Source organism: Rhineura floridana, unplaced genomic scaffold (genome assembly GCF_030035675.1).
Source record: "Rhineura floridana isolate rRhiFlo1 unplaced genomic scaffold, rRhiFlo1.hap2 scaffold_24, whole genome shotgun sequence".
Lineage (NCBI taxonomy): Eukaryota > Metazoa > Chordata > Lepidosauria > Squamata > Rhineuridae > Rhineura > Rhineura floridana.
Window position 1 is genome coordinate 140,307 of NW_026902527.1, and position 26,014 is coordinate 166,320.

The 26,014-nt window shown below is 44.6% G+C and overlaps 1 protein-coding gene across 5 annotated transcripts; it reads left to right on the forward strand.

The window, feature by feature from the left end:
- Positions 1 to 342: 342 nt before the first annotated feature.
- Positions 343 to 17,690, forward strand: LOC133375416 (zinc finger protein 850-like). 5 transcript variants are annotated; one of them, XM_061606989.1, is made up of 3 exons: positions 349 to 427; positions 1,632 to 1,686; positions 14,699 to 17,690. In XM_061606989.1, the coding sequence occupies exon 3, from the start codon at positions 14,767 to 14,769 to the stop codon at positions 16,897 to 16,899; it is 2,133 nt and encodes a 710-aa protein (XP_061462973.1). In that variant the 5' UTR covers positions 349 to 427; positions 1,632 to 1,686; positions 14,699 to 14,766; the 3' UTR covers positions 16,900 to 17,690. The 5 variants fall into 5 exon arrangements, with proteins under 5 accessions (XP_061462972.1, XP_061462973.1, XP_061462976.1 ...); XM_061606988.1 differs by lacking the exon at positions 1,632 to 1,686 and having other exon boundaries at positions 343 to 427; XM_061606992.1 differs by lacking the exons at positions 349 to 427; positions 1,632 to 1,686 and adding an exon at positions 2,526 to 2,583.
- Positions 17,691 to 26,014: the final 8,324 nt, after the last annotated feature.

The following is a 26,014-nucleotide window of genomic DNA, read 5'->3' on the forward strand; positions in this document are numbered from 1 at the left end:
GCAGGAGCATGGCCGCTGGATTGGGCTGATGGGAGTTGTAGTTCCCAAAAGTAACTTTTCCAAGCTCTGAGCAGGAGTGGCCTCCACTGCTGGGCAAGGACGATCCGTTCAGCCCGCTGGAAGAGCAGCCTCAAGAGAAGGTTCAGCTGTCCAGAGCCAGCGGCTGGCCGACCGCAAAGGGCTCCAGGCTCCGGAGTGGAGCCTGATCACTTCCCCAGGCCCACCCGTTCAGAAGCCTCTCTCTGCCGGGAGCTCTTGAAGGGTTAACAAAGGACAACAGAGCCGGAGGAAGGAGCGCAAACGAGGGACTTCCCTTTCCTGCCTCGCCTCTCTGCGAGAAAGGGAGGCTGGGAGCGCCGGAGGAGCCCCTCTTCGTGCGCAGCGATGTTGGCCAGCGGGGTTGCGCGGGGGGAGCCTGGAGACAAAGGTAGGCAAGGAGGGGAGGGTGGAAGGGGGCGAGGACCCCCTGAAGCGCCCCTCCCCACAGACCCTCCCGATCGGAGGCTGCAGCTCTGCCCGGGGAACATCTGTGGGTCTGGAGATGAATTTCAGGGCCTTAAGCTTTGCAGATGTGGAAGCTTGATTGTTGGAACAGAGCTAAGGAGACACCAGTGCGCTGAATGGGCCGCTTCTTCATCTGTCCTCCTTTCTCCTGTGGTTCAGCTGGGATAGTCGAATAGTGAGGTTATTCTGCCATTAATTCCATTCTGCCAGCCCTCCCCAGTTTCCTGTTCTGTTAGAATTAAGGTCGCCATTTAATTCAGGAAAGCAGAAAGGTGGCCCTGCCCTCCTTGTTCTGGGGTAGCCTGGCAGACAAACTGTTTAGTGAGTGACGTTTCTCCTGAAATGGGTGCAAAGTCATGGAAGCTACTTCCTGCTCTCTCTTCCTACACTCCAGGTGTAAGTTCCCTACTAAATCAGAGGATGTTATCCAGTTTCTCCACACCACGCTTCTTTATGGCACATCCACACTGTACATGGAAAGCATGTGGCTTCCTCCAAAGAGTCCTGGGAGTTGTAGTTTATGAAGGGTGCTGGGAATGTAGCGCAGTGAGGAAAAACTATTATCCAGGATTCGTTGGGGGAAGCCATGTGCTTTACATTTGTGTTGAATGTGCTTTAAAGGTGTGATGTGATCATATACTTCCATCGTGTCTCCTCTAATCAATCCATCTCTTGTTTGGCCTTCCTCTTTTTCTACTTCCTTCTGTTTTCCCCAGCATTATTGTCTTTTCTAGTCAATCAGCTGTTCTCATGATGTGTCCAAAGTATGGTAACCCCAGTTTCATCATTTTAGCTTCTAATAGTAGTTCTGATTTACTTTGTTCTAACACCCAATTATTTGTCTTTTTCACGGTCCATGGTATACACAAAGCTCTCCTCCAATACCACATGTCAAATGAATTGATTTTTCTTTTCACTGTCCAACTTTCAAATCCATACATAGAGAACAGGAATACCATAGTCTGAAAGATCTTGACTTTGGTGATCGGTGATGCTGTGATGTTCCCTCCTTTCTCTGTGACCACTAGTGATGTCTCACCTCTGTCAGGCCCACCTTATGATGTGTAGCCTACCTCTGGCCACCCTGATCAGGATCGTCGTGTTTATTTTACCTCTCTCCGATCTAGCATGGATGAGTTTCAGTTGGTTCAGCTCGAGGACGTGGACAAGGTGCTTGGACAGGTTCGTGCGACCACTTCGGTACTGGATCCTTGCCCCTCTTGGCTAATTAAAACTAGCAAGGAAGTAACAGTTGGCTGGGCCAAGGAAGTGATTAATGCCTCTTTACGAGAGGGAGTGGTCCCTGGCTGTCTGAAAGAGGCGGCAGTGAGACCACTCCTGAAAAAACCTTCCTTGGACCCAGAGGATGTCAGCAGCTACAGACCAGTAGCCAATGTTCCGTTCCTGGGCAAGATCGTGGAACGTGTGGTTGCTGACCAGCTTCAGGCGCTATTGGATGAAACCGATTATCTAGATCCATTTCAGTCGGGGTTCAGGCCTGGTTTTGGCACTGAGACTGCCTTGGTCGCCCTGTTTGATGACCTATGTCGGGAGAGAGACAGAGGGAGTGTAACTCTGTTGATTCTCCTTGACCTGTCAGCGGCTTTTGATACCATTGACCATGGTATCCTTCTGGAGAGGCTTGCGGAATTGGGAGTTGGAGGCACTGCTTGGCAGTGGTTCCGCTCCTACTTAGCGGGTCGTCTCCAGAAGATAGTGCTTGGGGAACATTGCTCGACACCGTGGGTTCTCCAATGTGGGGTCCCGCAGGGTTCGGTTCTGTCTCCCATGCTTTTTAACATTTATATGAAGCCGCTGGGGGCGGTCATCAGGAGTTTTGGAGTGCGTTGTCATCAGTATGCTGATGACACGCAGCTCTACTTCTCCTTTACATCTTCTTCAGGTGAGGCAGTCGACGTGCTGAACCGTTGCCTGGCTGCGACAATGGACTGGATGAGAACTAACAAACTGAGACTCAATCCTGACAAGACTGAGATGCTGTTGGTGGATGGTTTCTCTGATCGGATGGTGGATATATACCCTGTCCTGGATGGGGTTACACTCCCCCTAAAGGAACAGGTGCGTAGTCTGGGAGTCATCTTAGACTGTTCCCTCACACTTGAGGCTCATGTAGCCTCGGTGGCCCGGAATGCGTTCTACCAACTTTGGTTGGTAGCCCAGCTACGTCCCTATCTGAGTAAGGAGGACCTCTCATCAGTGGTACATGCTATGGTAACCTCGCATCTGGACTACTGCAATGCGCTTTACGTAGGGCTACCTTTGAAGACGATTCGGAAGCTACAGCTAGTGCAAAATGCGGCAGCCAGACTGCTAACAAGAACTAAGCGGTCTGAGCATATAACACCTGTGCTAGCCCGTTTGCACTGGCTTCCAATATGCTTCCGGGCCAGATTCAAAGTGTTGGTACTTACCTATAAAGCCTTATACGGTGCGGGACCACGATATCTGTCGGAACGCCTCTCCCGATATGAACCGGCCCGTACACTACGGTCTACTACGAAGGCCCTCCTCCGGGTTCCGACTCATAGGGAAGCCCGGAGAGTGGTGACAAGATCTAGGGCCTTCTCAGTGGTGGCCCCCGGACTATGGAATGGTCTCCCCGAGGAGGTGCGCCTGGCACCGACACTATCATCTTTTCGGCGCCAGGTTAAAACCTTTCTCTTCTCTGAGGCATTTTAATTCCTGTTAATTCTAAATTATTATATTTTGATTTTAGACTGTACAGTTTTGTGTACAGTTTTGTGTTATTTTTATTGTATTTTTAATGTTCACCGCCCAGAGAGCTGTTGCTAGTCGGGCGGTATATAAACTTAAATAAATAAATAAATAAATAGCACAGATCTCAAAAGATCCCCCTGCTAGGCCACACTACCCAACATTCTGTGTACCCAATATAGCCTCTAGACCAGTGTTTCTCAACCTTTTTTATTTTTTTGTTGCTGGACTACAGTTCCCATAATTCCTGACCATTGGCCATGCTGACTGGGGCTGATGGGAGTTGTAGTCCAGCAACAACAACAACAACAAAATGGTTGAGAAATACTGCTCTAGACTGTGCCTTAGTCTCTTCCTGGCTATTTTGATACCTTTTGTCTGTGTGTATCGGTAATTCCCAACCCCCCTGAAGCCTCTTGCCTATGAAGCTCCCAGCTCTGGGTTGCTCTGTGGTACTGGATGTTGAGACAATATCTCTTCCTTCACTGCTGCCACCATTTCTTCTTCAGCCTTGGTTACTCTGCCTCCCCCCCTGGTCTGTACACCCCTGCTAAGGAATCAGGCTTTAAGTAAACCAAGAAAAGGTATATTGATAACACTAGGAATAACAAGATTACTTATAGATTTCGTTGACAAGCATATGGTTTCATATATGTTTCTCTTATGTTCCTAATTCCTAATATTCGCTTCAGAACTCCTAATCCAATCTCTCAACAGCCACCTCTTACTCTCCACATCAACCTCCCTGTCTACAACCACCCTGTCCAACACCCACCACCGTGACTCAACTGTCATCCTCTCATTTATACCTTCAGCCATTCAAACACACAGCCAATCATCCTCCAGCATTCTACAGCCCATGTACTCCCCCTTCTCACTCACTCCACTTACCATATTTCCTATAATAAACCTGCACTTACCATATTTACATTACATTCACATACAGGAACATCACAAATGGATCTTTGCATTTGAAGATCTTTTCTTGTAGCTACCCTTGCCAGTCCAAGATTTCTTGACTATTGTCTCCAGTTTGGTTAATGACTGTGCCAAGGTATTGATAATCCTTGACAAGTTCAATGTCCTCGTTGCCAACTTTGTTTTTCTTAGGTGCCTTCAAGTCAATTATGACTTATGGTGACCCTATGAATCAGTGACCTCCAAGAGCATCTGTCATGAACCACCCTGTTCAGATCTTGTAAGTTCAGGTCTGTGGCTTTCTTTATGGAATCAATCCATCTCTTGTCTGGCCTTCCTCTTTTTCTACTCCCTTCTGTTTTTCCCAGCATTATTGTCTTCTCATGAGGTGTCCAAAGTGTCATGAAAACCTGAATTCAAGATGGTTGTATAGCAAAAAAATGTGGGGTTTCATTTGTTAATGTGGGATCTTAACAGGTTAACATTTCGTTTCTGTATTAGAGCTATGAGTTGGCAGTTTTATTTCCCAGCTGTGGATACTCAGAGGCCCACCCTAAGACCACCTTTTCAGTAGAAGCTGGGCTCCATCAAGGTTGTAATGTCTGGGAAGTTTTAGGGAAGATGTTTCATTTGGCCGGTGATTGATGGGCCCTTTTTTCATGAAGAAATTTCCGGATTGCTTAATTGGATCCGGCCTGTTGCTGGGCAGCTTGCCATAAGTATGGGGCTCCAACCTTAGCTTTCGTTCCTCTCCTGGGTCCCATCATGCCTACCTGATGTTTCCTGCTGAGGTTCCATTTTGCATCACCTCTCCTGACTGTTCCTCTCTCTGAGGAAAGGGGGGCTGTGCAACTGTCTACCTGTATTAGACTAGGTTAGATAGTTTTCTTGTTTTTCTCTTGTGGCTGAACTCCCTAGGTTTTACCTTGCCCTTTTTGGATGTTGATATTAAGGACCTATTTTGCTGCTGTAACTGTGCACCTCTTTTATTCTTTCATAAAGTTATCTCTACTGACCAGTGTGTGTTCATTCAGGAGAGGTTTGGCTCTGAACCGGTACCTTGCCAATGACCACGACTACAATTTTAGCTTCTAGTGATAGTTCTGGTTTAATTTGTTCTAACACCGAATTATTTGTCTTTTTCGCGGTACATGGTACCCACAAACCTCTACTCCAACACAACATTTCAAATGAGTTGATTTTCTTTTCACTGTCCAACTTTCACATCCATACATAGAGATGGGGAATACCATGGTCTGAAAGATCTGGACTTTGGTGTTCGGTGATCCATCTTTGCATTTGAGGATCTTTTCTCAGAGCTACCCTCCCCAGTCCAAGACTTATTCTGATTTCTTGACTATTGTCTCTGTGACTATCCCAACCTTTGGCTCCACCTGTCAGGTTCCCACCTGCTTGTGGCTACCGCCTTTCACTAGGCACCACCTCAGGACACCACCAGTCAGGATTGTCCTTTTTATTTTTTCTCACTCCGCTGTAGCACAGATCTCACAAGATCCCACTGCTAGGCAGCACCACCAGCCACTCCCTGTAAACAAGACTGCTAGAGACCTTGCTTCAGTCTCTCTATAGCTTCTTACTTTGGGTGCCCTTGCTGTCCACAACCCCCCTGTATCTTTGTCTAGAAAGCATACAATCCTGGGTTGCTCTGGATACTTGACGATGTTACAATATCGCCCTTCACTGCTGCCACCATTAGATACAGTTTCCCTTCAGCTTTGGTAATTACCCTGCCTTCCCTTCTGGTCTGTATATTTCCCCAGCCAAGGATCAGGCATTTGGTAAACCAATAAAAGTATTTCTTTGCTAACACCAGGAAATAACAAGATTACTTTAGGAATGTTTAACAAGCGTATGGTTTCACATAGTGTCACTCTTTATGTTTCTGGTCATATATATACTGTCTAAATATCAGCCAAATATAACCCAACCCTCCGTCAGAACTCTGCCAACCAACCCATCCAAATCACACCTCATCCAGCATTCTCCAGCCTTCCAACCCATGCTCTCCCCCCTCTCATTCAATTCACTTACCGTATATGCCTTCATAAACCCGCACTTACCATATTTACAGGTTTTAACATAAGGACAACACAGTCTCCACTTTGGTTAATGCCTGTGCCAAGTTCAGTGTCCTTGTTGACAACTTTAAAGTTACATAAATCTTCTGTTGTCATTACTTCAGTCTCTTGACGTTCAGCTGTAGTCCTGCTTTTGTGCTTTTATTTATACCCCGTTGTTTTCCAAAACTGGAACTCATGGCGGCTTCCAGGTAAAAATACATATAATTAAAAACATACAAAGTCTACGTTAAAATAAAATTAAACTATTTCCAGTATTAAACCATACACACATATAATGTTTGCTATAATCTATAAAGCACAGTGTGATTTCCTTCTGATATTTCTTGGTCCGTTCCATTATTCAGCTTATGTTTGCAATGCAATCTGTGGTACCTCTTCCCTTTCTAAAACTAGCTTCAACATCTGGCCCTTCTCCACGTATGGTAAGAGTCTTTACTTTCCTTGCATGGTATATTAAGGCAATAGTTCAAAAACTACTACAGTCCCTGGGCTTCCCTTTCTTTGGAGTTGGGATGTCTACTGAACGCTTCCAGTCTGTGGGCCATTGTTTTCTTTTCCATATTTGTTGACAAAGTTTTCTCAAAATTTTGACAGATTCAGTCTCAGTAGCTTGTAGCAACTCTACTGGTATGGCATCTATTCCTGGTGATCTGTTTCTTCCAAGTATTTTAAGAGCAGCTTTCCCCTCAGATTCTAAAATTTCTGGTTCTTCATCATATGGTTCCTCCGTGAAAGAATCTGTCATCTTGCATCTCTTTTATAGAGTTCTTCAGTGTATTGCTTCCATCTTCCTTTTATTTCATCTCAGTCAGTCAGTGTGTTCCCATCTTGATTATTCAACATCCCTACTCTTGGCCTAAATTTCCCTTTAATTTCTTCCTGTACTTCTGCATAAGATCTCTCAGTTTCCTCCTCTGTTCTCTGTTCTCAGTTTCCTCCTCTTCTCATTTCCTACATAAAATATTGTATAGTTGCCTGAAAATGTCCCTTTCCCATCCATTTCAATTCAATCACACCAACTATTGTAATGTTGATGTGTTCCGTGTCTTGCTTGACAATTTCTAACTTTCCCTGGTTCATGCTTCTCACATTCCGTGTTGCTATTGTGTATGTTGCACAACTCTGGACTCTCTTTTCACATTGTGTGCATCAGCCTCTGGGCTTCCTTTCGGCCATGACCCAGCTGCATCCTTTCAGCCATGACCCAGCTGCATCCTTAGTCATAGCACTATGCATACTTGTCCATTGTTCTTCCCCAGTAGCTCACAGAGTGCCATCTGTCCTGGGGGTCTCATCTTCCAGCACTATCTTGTGTTGTAGGTAACAGGGGGCTAACATTTTGGGAGGGAGGGAGAGAGGGGATGTGAGCTGCCCTCTGGGCAGTGGAAAGGGCCATGTTCCTGTCAGACAGGATACATCCTAAGTTTGTAAATTCCAGCTGTGCATAACTGTTGGAGAAATTTTCCTCCACTGGGATCTTTTGCTGGGGGTCCTTGTATATAAAAATTGAAGACAGAGTCTTGGTCAGTTTCCCACCTAGTGGGTGGAGAACTGCAACTTGGCACTGTTTGCCTGGGTTTTTCATACATTTCAGGACAAAGACTTTAGCATCTACCAATCAGAATTTAACTCATCAGGATGACACAGGATGACATAGGCATTATAGTATTGCACAGTTATTGGCATAGCCATGGCATAGGCAATGCGTAGGTACTTGCATAGGTACTGTGCTTTCTGCATCATGTTCTCGTGCATTTGGGAACGTACAGTGCTTCACATGAAAGTCCCCTTTCAGCATGAGCTGAGTGCTCCAGCACATGAGTAAAGAAATTTAGCTAAACATTTTACTGCAATTCTTTTTTTACATCTAATCCATTTTTACAGTGTTATCACTTCTTTTGAATTCAGGTAGTTCCGAACATAAGAAGAGCCTGCTGGATCAGGCCAGTGGCCCATCTAGTCCAGCATCCTGTTCTCACAGTGGCCAACCAGGTGCCTGGGGGAAGCCCACAAGCAGGACCCGAGTGCAAGAACACACTCCCCTCCTGAGGCTTCCGGCAACTAGTTTTCAGAAGCATGCTGCCTCTGACTAGGGTGGCACAGCACAGCCATCACGGCTAGTAGCCATTGATAGCCCTGTCCTCCATGAATTTGTCTAATCTTCTTTTAAAGCCGTCCAAGCTGGTGGCCATTACTACACCTTGTGGGAGCAAATTCCATAGTTTAACTATGCGCTGAGTAAAGAAGTACTTCCTTCTGTCTGTCCTGAATCTTCCAACATTCAGCTTCTTTGAATGTCCACGAGTTCTAGTATTATGAGAGAGGGAGAACTTTTCTCTATCCACTTTCTCAATGCCATGCATAATTTTATACACCTCTATCATGTCTCCTCTGACCCACCTTTTCTCTAAACTAAAAAGCCCCAAATGCTGCAACCTTTCCTCGTAAGGGAGTCGCTCCATCCCCTTGATCATTCTGGTTGCCCTCTTCTGAACCTTTTCCAACTCTATAATATCCTTTTTGAGATGAGGCAACCAGAACTGTACACAGTATTCCAAATGTGGCCGCACCATAGATTTATACAACGGCATTATGATATCGGCTGTTTTATTTTTAATACCTTTCCTAATTATCGCTAGCATGGAATTTGCCTTTTTCACAGCTGCCGCACACTGGGTCGACATTTTCATCGTGCTGTCCACTACAACCCCGAGGTCTCTCTCCTGGTCGGTCACCGCCAGTTCAGACCCCATGAGCGTATATGTGAAATTCAGATTTTTTGCTCCAATATGCATAATTTTACACTTGTTTATATTGAATTGCATTTGCCACTTTTCCGCCCATTCACTCAGTTTGGAGAGGTCTTTTTAGAGCTCTTCGCAATCCCTTTTTGTTTTAACAACCCTGAACAATTTAGTGTCATCAGCAAACTTGGCCACTTCACTGCTCACTCCTAATTCTAGGTCATTAATGAACAAGTTGAAAAGTACAGGTCCCAATACTGATCCTTGAGGGACTCCACTTTCTACAGCCCTCCATTGGGAGAACTGTCCGTTTATTCCTACTCTCTGCTTTCTGCTTCTTAACCAATTCCTTATCCACAAGAGGACCTCTCCTCTTATTCCATGACTCCTAAGCTTCCTCAGAAGTCTCTGGTGAGGTACCTCGTCAAAAGCTTTTTGAAAGTCTAAGTACACTATGTCCACGGGATCACCTCTATATATATGCTTGTTGACACTCTCAAAGAATTCTAATAGGTTACTGAGACAGGACTTTCCCTTGCAGAAGCCATGCTGGCTCTGCTTCAGCAAGGCTTGTTCTTCTATGTGCTTAGTTAATCTAGCTTTAATAATACTTTCTACCAGTTTTCCAGGGACAGAAGTTAAGCTAACTGGCCTGTAATTTCCAGGATCCCCTCTGGGTCCCTCTTTGAAGATTGGTGTTACATTTGCCACTTTCCAGTCCTCTGGCACGGAGGAGGACCCGAGGGACAAGTTACATATTTTAGTTACCAGATCACCAATTTCACATTTGAGTTCTTTGAGAACTCTTGGGTGGATGCCATCCGGGCCTGGTGATTTGTCAGTTTTTATATTGTCCATTAAGCCTAGAACTTCCTCTCTCGTTACCACTATTTGTCTCAGTTTTTCAGAATCCCTTCCTGCAAGTGTTAGTTCAGGTTCAGGGATCTGCCCCATATCTTCCACTGTGAAGACAGATGCAAAGAATTCATTTAGCTTCTCTGCAATCTCCTTATCGTTCTTTAGTACACCTTTGACTCCCTTATCATCCAAGGGTCCAATCGCCTCCCTAGATGGTCTCCTGCTTTGAATGTATTTATAGAATTTTTTGTTGTTGGTTTTTATGTTCTTAGCAATGTGCTCCTCAAATTCCTTTTTAGCATCCCTTATTGTCTTCTTGCATTTCTCTTGCAAGAGTTTGTGTTCTTTTTTATTTTCTTCATTCGGACAAGACTTCCATTTTCTAAAGGAAGACTTTTTGCCTCTAAGAGCTTCCTTGACTTTGCTCGTTAACCATGCTGGGAACTTCTTGGCCCTGGCGGTACCTTTTCTGATCTGCGGTATGCACTCCAGTTGAGCTTCTAATATAGTGTTTTTAAACAACTTCCAAGCATTTTCGAGTGATGTGACCCTCTGGACTTTGTTTTTCAGCTTTCTTTCTACCAATCCCCCCATTTTTGTGAAGTTTCCTCTTTCGAAGTCAAATGCGACCGTGTTGGATTTTCTTGGCAATTGGCCATTTACATGTATGTTTAATTTAATAGCACTATGGTCACTGCTCCCAATTGGTTCAACAACACTTACATCTCGCACCAGGTCCCAGTCCCCACTGAGGATTAAGTCCAGGGTTGCCATCCCTCTGGTCGGTTCCATGACCAACCGGTCTAGGGCATAGTCATTTAGAATATCTAGAAACTTTGCTTCTTTGTCCTGACTGGAACACATATGCGGCCAGTCTATGTCTGGGTAGTTGAAGTCACCCATTACTACCACATTTCCTAGTTTGGATGCTTCCTCAATTTCATATCTCATCTCAAGGTCTCCCTGAACATTTTGATCAGGGGGACGATAGATCGTTCCCAGTATTAAGTCCCTCCTGGGGCATGGTATCACCACCCACAACGATTCTGTGGAGGAGTCTGCCTCTTTGGGGGTTTCAAGCTTGCTGGATTCAATGCCTTCTTTCACGTATAGAGCGACTCCGCCACCAATACGTCCTTCCCTGTCCTTCCGATATAGTTTATATCCAGGGATAACCGTATCCCACTGGTTTTCTCCATTCCACCAGGTCTCTGTTATGCTCACTATATCAATGCTCTCCTCTAAGACCAAGCACTCCAGTTCTCCCATCTTGGTTCGGAGGCTCCTAGCATTAGCGTACAGGCACTTGTAAGCAGTGTCTCTCTTTAAGTGTCTTTGGCACTTGTGGTTTGGCCTGTGGTAATTTTGCTCTTCTGAATTTATATCCTGTGCCCCTGCTCTCACAATGCCTACTTCTAGGCCTACCCCTTTTAAAATTTCATCATTTCTTTGGTTTTTATCCCAGGGGGGAGGTTTATTCCGAACCGGACCTTTCTCAGCTCCTGTCGGGTTTCCCCCCTCAGTAGTTTAAAAGCTGCTCTGGTACCTTTTTAATTTTAAGTGCCAGCAGTCTGGTTCCATTCTGGTTCAAGTGGAGCCCGTCCCTTTTGTACAGGCCCGGCTTGTCCCAAAATGTTCCCCAGTGCCTAACAAATCCGAACCCTTCCACCCGACACCATTGTCTCATCCACGCATTGAAACTGCAAAGCTGTGCCTGGCTGGCTAGTCCTGTGCGTGGAACTGGTAGCATTTCAGAGAAAGCCACCTTGGAGGTCCTGGCTTTCAGCATCCTATCTAGCAACCTAAATTTTGCTTCCAGGATCTCACGGCTGCATTTCCCCATGTCGTTGGTGCCAACGTGCACCACGACCACTGACTCCTCCCCAGCACTGTCTACCAAACTATCTAAAGGACAAACCAGCAGAGTCAGGGAAGACTGCGCTAAAAGAAAAAAAGAGTCTTGCTTTCACAAAACTATTAATATGTTATGAACCTTTTTGAATACAAGTGGTTTTATAGAAGAATATAACTTGCTTATGTATGTTTCATTCCCCATCATATGGCTATATAATATTTCCCCATTATAAGTACTGGGCTGTCCACCTTAAATGGAGGAACAAGAGCAGATTTTTATGACAGTCGTCTCTCTCTGCATCTCTTTTCACAACCTGTGTTCTGTCATGCCAGCTTGCCAGCTTTACCCTGGCCTGCATTTAAAATGGCTGAACACCAAAGCCTTGTGGGGATTTTCCCCCTTGACATCTGTTTTGTTAACCTGCTGGCAAGCAGTTAAACCTTTGGTTCCCCCCATCACTGTGACTTGGTGATTTTACAACACAGCGCTATCGGCTGACAGTTAGCTTAGCACCTCCTGATCAGCAGAAGGGGCCTGGTTCTGTCAAGGCTGTCAAACTCCTTGAGTTTGTAATGGGAAACCAAGAGGAGGCGCCAGGTGCCGTGGGAACATAGTTTTTTCATCCTTTTGATGCAAATGTCTTTTTTTTTGTAATAATTTTTATTATTCAAGTTTTCATAAAATCAAACAACAAAAACAATACAACAAAATAAAATAAAAAGAAAAACTTGACTTCCGATTTGTTACAGATCAGCTATAAGTATATAATATATATCAAACCTGTCTCCTGAAACATACAAAATTCACTTTTTTCCAAAGTCTATCTTAATTAATCGTCAAATCCCATTATCATCATTTCATTTTTTTCTTTCAACAAAAAGTCCAAAAGAGGCTTCCATTCCTTAAGAAATGTATCTGTCGTTTTTTCTCTGAGAAGGCATGTCAATTTATCCATCTCAACTAAGTCCATTAATTTCAATAGCCATTCTTCCGTTGTTGGTATTGATTCCATTTTCCACTTTTGTGCATATAGTAATCTTGCTGCCGTGATCATATATAATATTATTCTTCCATATTTCTTTTCCTTTTGTTTATCCATAAAACCCAATAAAAAAAATTCTGGTTTTGACTGAATATTTATCTTTAAGATTTTTTGCATCATCCTACCTATCTGTGCCCAAAATAATTTTGCCTGTTTACACAACCACCACATATGATAAAAAGATCCTTCTTGTTGTTTGCATTTCCAACATACATTAGAAACATTACTATACATTTTTGACAACTTTTCTGGAGTCATGTACCAACGATACATCATTTTATAAAAATTTTCTTTAAGATTATAGCATAATGTAAATTTCAAACCTTTTTTCCACATATTTTCCCATTGATCCATTTGTATATTATAACCAAAATTTTTTGCCCACTTAACCATACACTCTTTTACTTGTTCTTCTTCCATGTCCATTTTTAATAAAAATTTATACATTTTTGCAATTATGCATTCATCATTTGTACACAAACCTATTTCAAAATCAGATTGATTTATTTCAAACCCAAACATTTTCTTATCCAATTTGTATCTTTCTAACAATTGTAAATAGGCAAACCATTCAGAACTATATCCTTCCTTTATTAGTTGTTCTCTCTCCATCATTATATATTCTCCATGCACATTTTCTAATAGTTCTTGGTAAGTTAACCATTTCTCTTTTCCAACCATTTCTCTTCTATAAAATGCTTCTTGACTTGAAACACATAGTGGTATTTTTGAAAAAAACCTTGTTTTATATTTATTCCATATTTTCAACAAAGGACGTCTTATAAAATGATTATAAAATGAATCCACATTAACTTTTACTTTATCATACCATAGATATCCATGCCATCCCCACTCAGGTTGTGACCCTCCAAATCCAATAATCTTTTGTTCCTCAATACAATCCATTCCTTTATCGAGACTAAGCAACAAGCAGCAAAATAAAGTCTCAAATTTGGTAATCCCAATCCCTTTTGATGAAAATGTCAATTGGTTAATTGTCTCCGGCTGAGCCAAGATTTCTTCCATAACAAGGGGCTCAGAAGTTTGCGTTTTTGTCCCACTTCGGAGGATCAGCCTATTGCATAGGTGATGTTCTGTTGTGGCTCCTTTTTCATCCTGACACGCAAGTTCCCTGAGGGGAGGAAGGCTATTCATCTGCAGATCTTATGGTCTGTAAGTATAGCTTAGGCTAGGAAGCTTTTGTGATTGTAATCTGTGCCAAAAGTCTCTTACTGTATTCCTTTTTAAACCTTAACTTTTTGGGAGTCTGGTAAAAGGATCTAAATTGCTACTAAAATTTATTGGTGTACCTCTTTCTTATTTGTAAAACTTTTATGCTTTTCTTATTTTCTTTTTAATAAATTTTAATTATCTTAACCAACGTGTGTTCACTCCAGAGAGGGGGTTTAGTTCCTAAATTCAGTCCTTGCCATTCAACTACAACTACCGTGTAACAGAGGAATGTTTTACCTGAGACTTTAGAAGGGACAAGGAGTGCATCCATACTCTTCTCCTGAGAAGCTCTGGTGTTTTAACTGGGCTCTGCAGTTCCCTTCGCCCCAGAGTGCTAACCAGCTAGAAGGGTGGTGGCAGTTACTACCTTGCAGGGTTGGTGTGAGCATGCACAACCTTGTCAAAGCAGGACTTGCTGGGATCAATTGCCCAAAGCTGGGGATTGACTCCTGGGATGGTGAAGGCAGACAGCTGGTGGGCTCAAGCCTTTCACTACATAGTGACAGTGGGTGGGAGTTGCCCTCCCCGCTTTCACTACATGTCCAAGCACCTACTGCTAAAATAACTCCGTACAAGGCGTCGAGCTTCGACAGTTAAACTCTGATGTCAACAGAACTCCCAGAAATATGTTTTCAAAGAACAAATCATAATATATTCACAGGATTTATCCACATCATTTTATCTCCTTTCCTTTTCATTCCATCAGGATACATCTGGGGAGTCAAGGCTGAGGGAGAACCATCTGAAGTATCACTGGAAAAAGCTGAGGAGCAGATGCAGGAGCAGAAACTGAGGAGTCAAGATGGAGCAAAGAGACAAGAGGAGCGACAGACGCACACAGGGGAAAAATCTCATAAATGCGTGGAATGTGGAAAGAGCTTTAGTCAGAGTGGCCACCTTACTTTGCATCACAGAACTCACACAGGGGACAAACCTTATGAATGCTTGGAGTGTGGAAAGAGCTTCAGTCGGAGTGGCCACCTTATTTCGCATCAAAGAACTCACACAGGAGACAAACCTTATAACTGCTTTGAGTGTGGAAAGAGCTTCAGTCAGAGTAGCACCCTTGCTTTTCATCAAAGAACTCACACGGGAGACAAACCTTATAACTGCTTTGAGTGTGGAAAAAGCTTCAGTATGAGTAGCACCCTTACTTTGCATCACAGAACTCACACAGGAGACAAACCTTATAAATGCTTGGAATGTGGAAAGAGCTTCAGTCAGAGTGGCCACCTTACTTCACATCACAGAACTCACACAGGGGACAAACCTTATGAATGCTTGGAGTGTGGAAAGAGCTTCAGTCGGAGTGGCCACCTTACTTCGCATCAAAGAACTCACACGGGAGACAAACCTTATAACTGCTTGGAATGTGGAAAGAGCTTCAGTCGGAGTGGCCACCTTACTTCGCATCAAAGAACTCACACGGGAGACAAACCTTATAAATGCTTGGAGTGTGGAAAGAGCTTCAGTCAGAGTAGCACCCTTACTTCTCATCAAAGAACTCACACGGGAGACAAACCTTATAAATGCTTGGAGTGTGGAAAGAGCTTCAGTCAGAGTAGCCACCTTATTTTGCATCAAAGAACTCACACAGGCGTCAAACCTTATGAATGCTTGGAGTGTGGAAAGAGCTTCAGTGACAGTAGTGCATTTAGTAGTCATAAAAGAACTCACACAGGGGACAAACCTTATGAATGCTTGGAGTGTGGAAAGAGTTTCAGTCAGAGTGGCCAACTTACTTCGCATCAAAGAACTCACACAGGGGAAAAACCTCATAAATGCTTGGAATGTGGAAAGACCTTCAGGTGGAGTAGCAACCTTACTTCGCATCAAAGAACTCACACAGAGGACAAATCTTATAAATGTTTGGAGTGTGGAAAGAGCTTCAGTCAGAGTAGCACCCTTACTTCGCATCAAAGAAGTCACACAGGAGACAAACCTTATAAATGCTTGGAGTGTGGAAAGAGCTTCAGTCAGAGTAGCGCCCTTACTTTGCATCACAGAATTCACACAGGGGAAAAACCTCATAAATGCTTGGAATGTGGAAAGACCTTCAGGTGGAGTAGCAACCTTACTTCGCATCGAAGAACTCACACAGAGGACAAATCTTATAAATGTTTGGAGTGTGGAAAGACCTTCAGTCAGAGTAGCACCCTTACTTCACATCAAAGAACTCACACAGGAGACAAACCTTATAAATGCTTGGAGTGTGGAAAGAGCTTCAGTCAGAGTAGCACCCTTACTTCTCATCAAAGAACTCACACGGGAGACAAACCTTATAAATGCTTGGAGTGTGGAAAGAGCTTCAGTCAGAGTAGCCAGCTTATTTTGCATCAAAGAACTCACACAGGCTTCAAACCTTATGAATGCTTGGAGTGTGGAAAGAGCTTCAGTGACAGTAGTGCCTTTAGTAGTCATAAAAGAACTCACACAGGGGACAAACCTTATGAATGCTTGGAGTGTGGAAAGAGTTTCAGTCAGAGTGGCCAACTTACTTCGCATCAAAGAACTCACACAGGGGAAAAACCTCATAAATGCTTGGAATGTGGAAAGACCTTCAGGTGGAGTAGCAACCTTACTTCGCATCAAAGAACTCACACAGGAGAAAAACCTTATGAATGCTTGGAGTGTGGAAAGAGCTTCAGTCAGAGTAGCGCCCTTACTTTGCATCAAAGAAGTCACACAGGGGACAAAGCTTATAAATGCTTTGAGTGTGGAAAGACCTTCAGTCAGGGTGGAAACCTTACTTTGCATCAAAGAAGTCACACAGGGGACAAACCTTATAAATGCCTTGAGTGTGGAAAGACCTTCAGGTGGAGTAGCTCCTTTACACAACATCAAAGAACTCACAAGGGACCAATGTTATCGATGCTTGGAGTGTGGAAAGAGATTCAGTCAGAGTAGCTACCTTACTTCTCATCAAAGAAGTGTTACGATTGCTTGGCTAACCCCTTTTGGTTCAAGTGGAACCCAGGAGGTGCAAGGCCAGGAACTATAACTCCCACCCCCACCTCTCACACCCCTGCCCCACTGGTATGGCTGGTTATGAGTTCCACAGGTGTTGTGCGAAGAACAACAAGGGCAGCGTTAAGAAACAGAATTAACCAAAAGCTACGGCATAAATGTTATCTTCTTCTTTGGCAGACTTCCCTCACTCACCGTAGAATCCTCCATTGTTCATTCTAAGGAGCCTTAGTTTTTCAGGGTCAGTAAGAAACTCTCATGCAGGCACACACACACGCAGAAAATCAGCAGATTCCCAGTCCCCTCCTTTGCAGGAGGGGGAGAGTGGAAAAAGTCTTTTAAAAATGAGCCTTGAATCTAGAGAGAGAAGGAGAAGGGGGGGCAGAGAGATCAGAGCTCCACCCTGTGTGCTACGCTCTCAAGGAATGCATGGCGGGACTGCAGGGACAGAACCGGGGAGACTCTGGGTCTTGGTGCAAACCCTGGAGACCAAGAGATTCCTTCCTGGTTTTGGACCAGAGCTCTTCCACATAGCTTCAGCTGTATTCAGCCGCCCACTCAGGGCCTAGGAGAGGTAATCATTCCTACTTTTAAGAGTAATAGGGTCCTTTAATCTCTTTAGTTTAAAGTTATGAATGGGTTAGGATATCAATGATTAATGCTGCCACGCACCCAAGTAATTCTGTAACGCTGTTCTACTCTTTTTCTCAATAAAATCACGCTTTCCTTTAGTCTGGTTTGGACCTGCCTTTCTTGGGTTAAATATATATATACGCACCATTTAGGCACACTTCAGGGCAAAGCGCTTGTTCTTACCCCTAGCAAGAGATCCCCCTCCTCTCAAGGAGGTGTGTTTCATGGGACAGGGAGGTGGCAAGTTCACACACTCAGGTTCCCAAGAGCAAATGTAAGAGCAAATATAAGAGCAAAGGGTTGCAGGAAATAAAGTAACGTCTGAACAGTCCTGCAATCCAGGGAAACAGGTAGCCAAGTTCTGCATGTGTCTGCAATGGGTGTGATTTCCTTTTCTTTTCTTATTATGGTTTGCTGTCTCTTGGTTTAAAATAAGTGGGGAAATGTCCTTTAAATGCTGTGGTAATTTAGAGGTTAAGGTATAGACATTCCCTGGCACATTGTTATCTCTCTCCTCTTCTGTCCCTGGCAACAAAGCTTTGGCAAACAGTGGCAGCAATTGTGGCACTGTGTTTGGCCAAAGTTGATCCTGGATAGAGAAGGTTAACCCACGAGTGGCCAGAAGCTACTAAGGGGGTTCCCTAAACTGGGTCCCATCCATTTTGAAAGCCCTTGATAACACTTGTGTCTCCATCCCCTTCCGCAAAATCCTGGGGAACGAAGCCTTGCAAGTGGCTTGAGCTGGTGGTGCTAGGCACTTGGGAAAAGTGGAAATGAGATTTGCACTGAGAAGGTTCAGGGCTCTGGCTGCCAGAGACTCCCAACTGGTTCCTGTCCCTTTAGAAACCCCCCTCTTGTTTTTGCTATTGAGAGTCAATCTGGGAGAAAAAGCTGGTGGGCAACAGCTTTCCTCATGAGTGACTTGACCTGGGAATGTGGCATTTGAAGTTGGCTCATCCCTGAACTTATTTTGAAACTAGGTTTGGATGTTTTGTGTCTGCATTGTTGAACTCTTTGCATTTGGCTTTCGGTGTTGGAGATTTCTAAGCTATGGCAAAAGTGGCAGCCATGGAGGGAACAAAATGCTTTATGAATCCAGGAGAGCGCCTAACGAAAATAAAGAAATCATTGATGAATAAGGGAAGGTGCGTGTGGGGTAATAGTTGTTTTAAAAGAGAGAACCCCATGCAAATCATGAATGGGGCCTATGAGGAATATTGCCAAGAATACAAGCCTTCCAAATGAAAGGAAAATGCTGCAGCAGCTTGGGGATTTTATAATGCATGTCAGGATTTGTCAGATCTTTGAAAGGAGTCAAGGAGTAAGTTGACGCAGGCAGAGGAGGCATTTGATAAGGAAAGAGGTTTATGCCAAAGAGTGAAGGCGTTTGAAACTTTTGATAAGGAACAGGTAGATTTGAATGAAGGATGGAGAAATGACTGATAATTTTGGCCTTGAACAAATGAATATGGTAGCAGAAAAAATCAGGTGGGCTTTTTCGTTAAGACAAATGGAGAGGGAGAGAGATGAGGCATTAGCTCAGGCTGAGATGGCTTGTAAGGAGTTGAAAAAGAAAGAGGATGAATGAACCAGGGCAAAATTAATTGCTGAACACCTATTGGTTAGAGCACGAGAGCAACGGTTGAATGTTAGCCATGGTAAGTGTAAAGCTCAAATTCAAGAACTGGAAAAACAGTTGCAGGTCCAACGGGGGCTGGTGGCCACAGTCATGCATGTTTCGGGTGATGGGGAGGAGGAATGGGGCCTTCCCCCTCTCTTCCCCCCTCCCAGAAGAGGCTGTATCATCTGCTCCTTTAAATCCTGAATGGAAGGAGTCACAGCTACTTGCACCCATTATAATGAAAAATGTGGTGGAAACCACTGGGATGGGGCCAGCTCGTAATAAAATTGTCCAAGAGATTGTATGTTGGTCCCCTCCCAAGGCAAAGGCAGTGGCTGATATTTTGGGTTCTTTGAATAAGGACACAGTTTGGACTTGGTTAACTAGGCAGATGAAATGTATTCTATTGCTGATGCTCAAGATCTAATGCAGGTGGCAAGATATTGTGCAAATTGGAAGAAATTCCTTGCATGTTTATCAGGCCATGTGAGACGTCAGGAAGATGGCCAGTGTGAGTATAACAGAGACTTTCTGGAAGCCGTGCACATGGGGTTAAATGCTCAAACGAAGTTAGCAATAGGGAGGATGGATCTTGAATGTGTTATCTGGTGGGAATTGAGTGTGGCTATTTCGCAAGTCTCTGAGCTCCTTCGACGGGTTGGAGGGGGGAAAGCCGCCACTGCACAGAAGAAGGATCAGCTCGAGCCAATTCAAACTGTCACATAGACCAATCAAGGGCCTCATTCATCTGTTGTACCCAATGCAAATTGGGGACCCCAGGGGAGAGGAACTTGCCACCCTCTCTTGTCCCCTGGTTCCAATTGGGGTAATTTCACATCAGCGTGGGGGGGGGAGACAGGAGACCTGGGTTCAATAACTGCAGCAGCAATCACGGCAACTTGTCTCCCTCCCACCAAAGTAATGACCCTACTCAGACCTGACAGGGGAATGAACTGGTGGGTTTTGGGGATCCCCTCCGTAATCAGCTTTGGTCCACGCTTAGAAATCTGGGAGAAAATATGGGTCAGTTCCATAAGCAGCCCACTGAAGTTTTGGCAGAGGCCTTACACAGGAGATTGAAGGCACAGGCTCCTGATATGGCCCCCTCCACCTCTGCTTCTGTTCCCCCCACACACACTGCCCCACTGCTCCTATCCAGCTTCGCTCAGAAGAACAGAGGCAGGCCATACAAGATGTGCACAATCGAACCCAGGACTGCCCAGTTCCTGCTGCTCCAGTCACAACTGTGTCAATGTTAGAGCCAGCTTTGTGGGGCAGAATGAATGTGGAGGCCACAGCCTGGGAACGGAAGAGTGGCCAGAAAACCAGGCTTGGTTTTTTCCGATGAATCCAGTGTGGTGGGATTTTTCCCCAAGCAGCTGAATGCTCCATTGCTCCCATCTTTCTAAGCAGCGTCTCAGTTGATGCCTCCTGTGATCCCTGCAGCTGCCATCAGACCTCTGCAAAGGCAGACAAGTGCTGGAAAGGCTGATCCCTCTGGGAAGGGAGGGAGGAAATGACTGGGTGGTGGGTGGAGTGGAAAGGAGATGCTGGTCTTGGAGGCTACTGGGGGGAAGGGGGAGCAACGTAGCTGGGATCGGAGGGAGGAACAGACAGCAGCAAAAGTTCCCCTGCTCTGAAGAGCTCCACTCATCTCTGCCCCCGTTTCTTGGCACCTCCTTCTGCTGAGGGACCCAGAGCGACCTCCCGAGAAAAGGAGGGCAAAAGCAGGGGTGGCCGCCACTGCCGGGCAAAGGACGATTCGTTCAGCCCACCGTAAGAGCGCCTCAAGGGAAGGGTCCCCTGCCCAGAGCCAGGCGCTAACAGACCGCACAGGGCTCGGGGCTCCAGAGCAAACCTGATAACTCCCCAGCCCCACCCATGAAGAAGCCTCTCTCTACTGGGGGCTCCGGAATGCATATCATAAATGCATGATGATGTTATAAAATCATAAAGAATTAGTAATTGGGATGCCCACCCCAAACTCTGCTCTGGGCCAGGACAAATCATACACCCCAGGAAAGGGGAGGGTGCCCTCTATGAGATACCAGTGCATGCTGCCCGGCCCAAAGTGTCTGCTAGGCACAGAGTACGGATGAGGGCATCCATGCAAAAAAAAAAAAAGAAATCAACAAAAAGAGGCAGACAAAAAATAAGTAACTGGCGGTACCCACCCCACAATCTGCTCTGGGCCAGGACAAATCATATGCCCCAGGAAAAGGGAGGGTGTATTCTATGAGATGCCAGTCTTTCCCAGCTAAAATAATGAAAATAGGGGGAAATACGTAATTTGCGGTGACCACGCAAAATCTGCTGTGGGCTATGAAAAATCATTCACTTCAGAGAAGTGGATATTGTTCTCTGAGAGATGCCACTGCCTCCTGCCTCGAAAGGTTTTTCTTGTGGACCCCCAGTTCCTTCTTTTTTTATACACACTGTTATGTTAGAGAGGACAACTTCCCCTTTCCTGGGGTGTATGATTTGTCCTGGCCCAGGGGAGATTTTGGGTGGGCACTCCAGTTACTTATTTTTTCCTTTGTGTTTTTGTCTATTTTGGTTTTGCGAAGATGCCCTCATCCGTGCCCTGTGGCCGGCAGAACCTCTGGGTCGGATGGGATGCACTGGCATCTCCTAGAGGACGCCCTCCCCTTTCCTGGGGTGCATGACTTGTCCTGGCCCAGAGCAGATTTTCAAGTGGGCACCATCAGTTACTTATTTGTTTTTGGTTTTATGATATCATGATGAATTTATAATAATATCAGAAGCCTGATGATTTTGATCGCATACATGTATTGTTATTCTTGATGGGGGAGTCCCCCGATCGCAGTGATATATCATACAGGGTACCCCAACATATATTTTGGGGATCAGAGACATGTTAACTTTGGCTTCAAGTTGCTGTAGCTGTCAACTTTTCTTCTTTGTAGTGTTTTGAACTTTCAAGCAAAACTGGAACTGGGAATTAGGAACAAAATCCAGTGTCATGATGTTCCCGGGGGATGCTTCGATCCAGCTCCAACACAGCCAGCCCAGCTCAGGGGAGAGGCAGACGGGACGGGGCAGAGCTGCAGCCTCCGATCTGGAGGGTCTGCGCGGAGGGGGGCTTAAGGGGGTCCTCGCCCTCTCCCACCCTCCCTCTGCACCCCATTGCATACCTTTCTTTTGAGAGGCCCCCAGTGCAACTCCGCTCTCCAACATCGCTGCGCACTAAGAGGTGCTCCACGCTTCCACCTGCATTTCTTGAAGAGAGGCAGGGCAGGAAAGGGAAGTCCCTCGTTTGGGCTCTTTCCTTTGGGTCTGTCCTCACTGGTTAACCCTTAAAGAGCAAAGTGGCTGAAGCTCCTCCGCTGCTTTGCAAGGAGAGCGAGGGGAGAGGGAAGCCCCTTTCTGGCCGGTGACCCTTCTCCATATTAAAAATAAAAATGCCATGCACATTTTTAAGAAAGGTTTTGAGGGAACAGCTTAGGTTAGCTTAAACCCTGTTTCCTTTACCTGTTAGATTTCTCTTTTATTCCTTTGCATTGTCAGATCTTATGATCTGTGGATTTCTGCCAAATTTTTGAAGTGCTTGAGTTTTGTCCTTTATCAGGTACGTTGTAGTATACCTGGAGTAGTCATCTATAAAAGTTTGCATGTATAAATTTCCACCCTGGGAGGGCACTTTCATTGGCCCACAAAGATCAGTGTGAATTAATTCTAGAGACTTTTTGGTTCTCCTCTCACTTTCCTTAGGAAATTTTGGTTTCACACTCTTTGTCTTAATACGGCATTCACCTGTCTGTGTCAATTTGCACTGTCCAATTTGAATGCCTCTTGCCAATTTCTCCTTTTCTAGAGCTGTGACTCTAGCTAAACTGGCATGTCCCATTCTTCTATGCCAGATATGCAAACATTCAGAATTACAGGTTTCCTTGACCACATTTGCATGCATAGTTTCAAGATATTCTAAATGTAAAAGGCCATCTTTCAATTTTGCAGTGCAACATATTTCTCCATCTAGAACGTAGCAAAATTCTCCCCTCATATAAAGTTCACCTCCTAATTTCATTATCTTAGTCGCACTTAAGTTGTTTTTAAAATCTGGAACATATAGGCAGTTTTTAAGTTCAAGTTGTCTTGGCCGTCTGGCGTTTTGCAAAGCAATTCTACTGCATCTATTCCTTCACAAAAGAATATTTGTCCAGATGCTGTCAATATTTTTTGCTTGTGACTTTTAAAACTTTTAAACCGGTTTTTATCAATTACAAGATGTGAGGTGGATCCTGAATCAATTAAAAATCTGTTTTTTCAACCATTTCTCCTCTCATCAGTCACATGGTAACTTGAAGCCTCTGTTTTCGGCTTTTCAGTCTGCCTAGGGCAGCCTTTCCCAACCAGTGGGCCACCAGATGTTGTTGGACCACAACTCCCATCTTTCCTGAGCATTGGCAATGCTGGCTGAGGCTGATGGGAGTTGTGGTCCAACAACACCTGGTGGCCCACTGGTTGGGAAAGGCTGGCCTAGGGGCTTCTCTCACTTCAGCTTGCCTTTGTTTAAAGTCAGGCCTCGCTGTTGTCTGCCACCTATTGCATTTTCATTGAAGATGATTTGGAGAGATGCATTTAAAACAGAACTTCTGTCTGTGTTGGTCTGTGCCCTTTTGTGGATTCGGGCGATGACTCATGTCACTACCCTTTGTTTGTTTGTTTCTCCCCATAGTAAAGTTTGCTTGCTCCGACACAGTCCCCAGTTCCCGTCTTTCTTTAAGATCTTGGTCTTTTAAATTTGATATAATCTGACTCAGGTTTTGGTCAGAATTTTCTAGCACACAGGAAATTAACGTATGATGCTGATGAAGAGAGCTCAAAACCAGTGCCTTTTTCATATCATCATCTCGATCTTTCCCACATCTCTCAAGTTTAGCCAGGAGTTCTGTAAAACTTTCTATGTGTTTATTCAGGCTGCCTCTCTCAGCAGTGTCCTTCAGAGAAAATAACTCCTTGTAAAGGTACTTTACATGGTTCTTTGTTTTCCTATTATATATTCCTTCTAGCCTATCCATCTGAAGAATCCTAGCTCTATCTCCCTTCTGGAACACAAAAAAAAGAACAGAACAGGAGTTGCTCTTGCCCCACTTCCAACATTATCAGCCTTCTGACTGTGCACTATTATATATTCCTTCTAGCTTCTCCCACATTTGTTTTACATTGTTAAATCCTACGCAAACATTTAGTGCCTCATCTTTTGCATGCTTTTGCATGCTTATGTCTCCAGGAAGCTGTAGCAGTCTCATCCTCTGCCAAAGGTTCAGGACCAGTCATAATTCTGTTCAAATTTCCCCCTTCCAGCAGCTGTGAAGCGCAAATTCCACAAGGCATAATTATCCTTCTCAAGTCTCGGGATTCATATCTCAAGCATTGATATTTCAGCCATCCTTTCCTATCCTTTGTTCTGCTTTTCCTTTTAACTTAAAGTCTCCTTTGTAAACCACACACAGCACTTAGCCTTTTACAGCTTCTAGCCACAACTTGCAATTCAAGTTAGTTTGCTGGGCCCATAACTCTTGTTGCTGGTGCTAAATTAGTTAAGCAGCACAACAGAGAGTAACAGCGGTCTGAAATGCGAGTGTGCCAACGTGTGCATGCGTTTACCTAAGAAAGCAGGCTTTTACCCTGCATCAGGATCATTCTTGAGACTTAGTAAATTAAGAAAAGCGACTTTATTTATAGAACATAAGAACATAAGAACATAAGAAGAGCCTGCTGGATCAGGCCAGTGGCCCATCTAGTCCAGCATCCTGTTCTCACAGTGGCCAACCAGGTGCCTGGGGGAAGCCCGCAAGCAGGACCCGAGTGCAAGAACACTCTCCCCTCCTGAGGCTTCCGGCAACTGGTTTTCAGAAGCATGCTGCCTCTGACTAGGTTGGCACAGCACAGCCATCACGGCTAGTAGCCATTGATAGCCCTGTCCTCCATGAATTTGTCTAATCTTCTTTTAAAGCCATCCAAGGTGGTGGCCATTACTGCATCTTGTGGGAGCAAATTCCATAGTTTAACTATGCGCTGAGTAAAGAAGTACTTCCTTTTGTCTGTCCTGAATCTTCCAACATTCAGCTTCTTTGAATGTCCCCGAGTTCTAGTATTATGAGAGAGGGAGAAGAACTTTTCTCTATCCACTTTCTCAATGCCATGCATAATTTTATACACTTCTATCATGTCTCCTCTGACCCGCCTTTTCTCTAAACTAAAAAGCCCCAAATGCTGCAACCTTTCCTCGTAAGGGAGTCGCTCCATCCCCTTGATCATTCTGGTTGCCCTCTTCTGAACCTTTTCCAACTCTAGAATATCCTTTTTGAGATGAGGCGACCAGAACTGTACACAGTATTCCAAATGCGGCCGCACCATAGATTTATACAATGGCATTATGATATCGGCTGTTCTATTTTCAATACCTTTCCTAATGATCGCTAGCATGGAATTTGCCTTTTTCACAGCTGCCGCACACTGGGTCGACATTTTCATCGTGCTGTCCACTACAACCCCAAGGTCTCTCTCCTGGTCGGTCACCGCCAGTTCAGACCCCATGAGCGTATATGTGAAATTCAGATTTTTTGCTCCAATATGCATAATTTTACACTTGTTTATATTGAATTGCATTTGCCATTTTTCTGCCCATTCACTCAGTTTGGACAGGTCTTTTTGGAGCTCTTCGCAATCCCTTTTTGTTTTAACAACCCTGAACAATTTAGTGTCGTCAGCAAACTTGGCCACTTCACTGCTCACTCCTAATTCTAGGTCATTAATGAACAAGTTGAAAAGTAC

Bases quoted from the DNA above. Each gene is read 5' to 3' on its own strand.
- LOC133375416 (XM_061606988.1), top strand. From the start codon at position 385: ATGTTGGCCAGCGGGGTTGCGCGGGGGGAGCCTGGAGACAAAG. The intron at 428-14,698 runs GTAGGCAAGGAG...TCATTCCATCAG, and splicing joins GGGGGAGCCTGGAGACAAAG to GATACATCTGGGGAGTCAAG.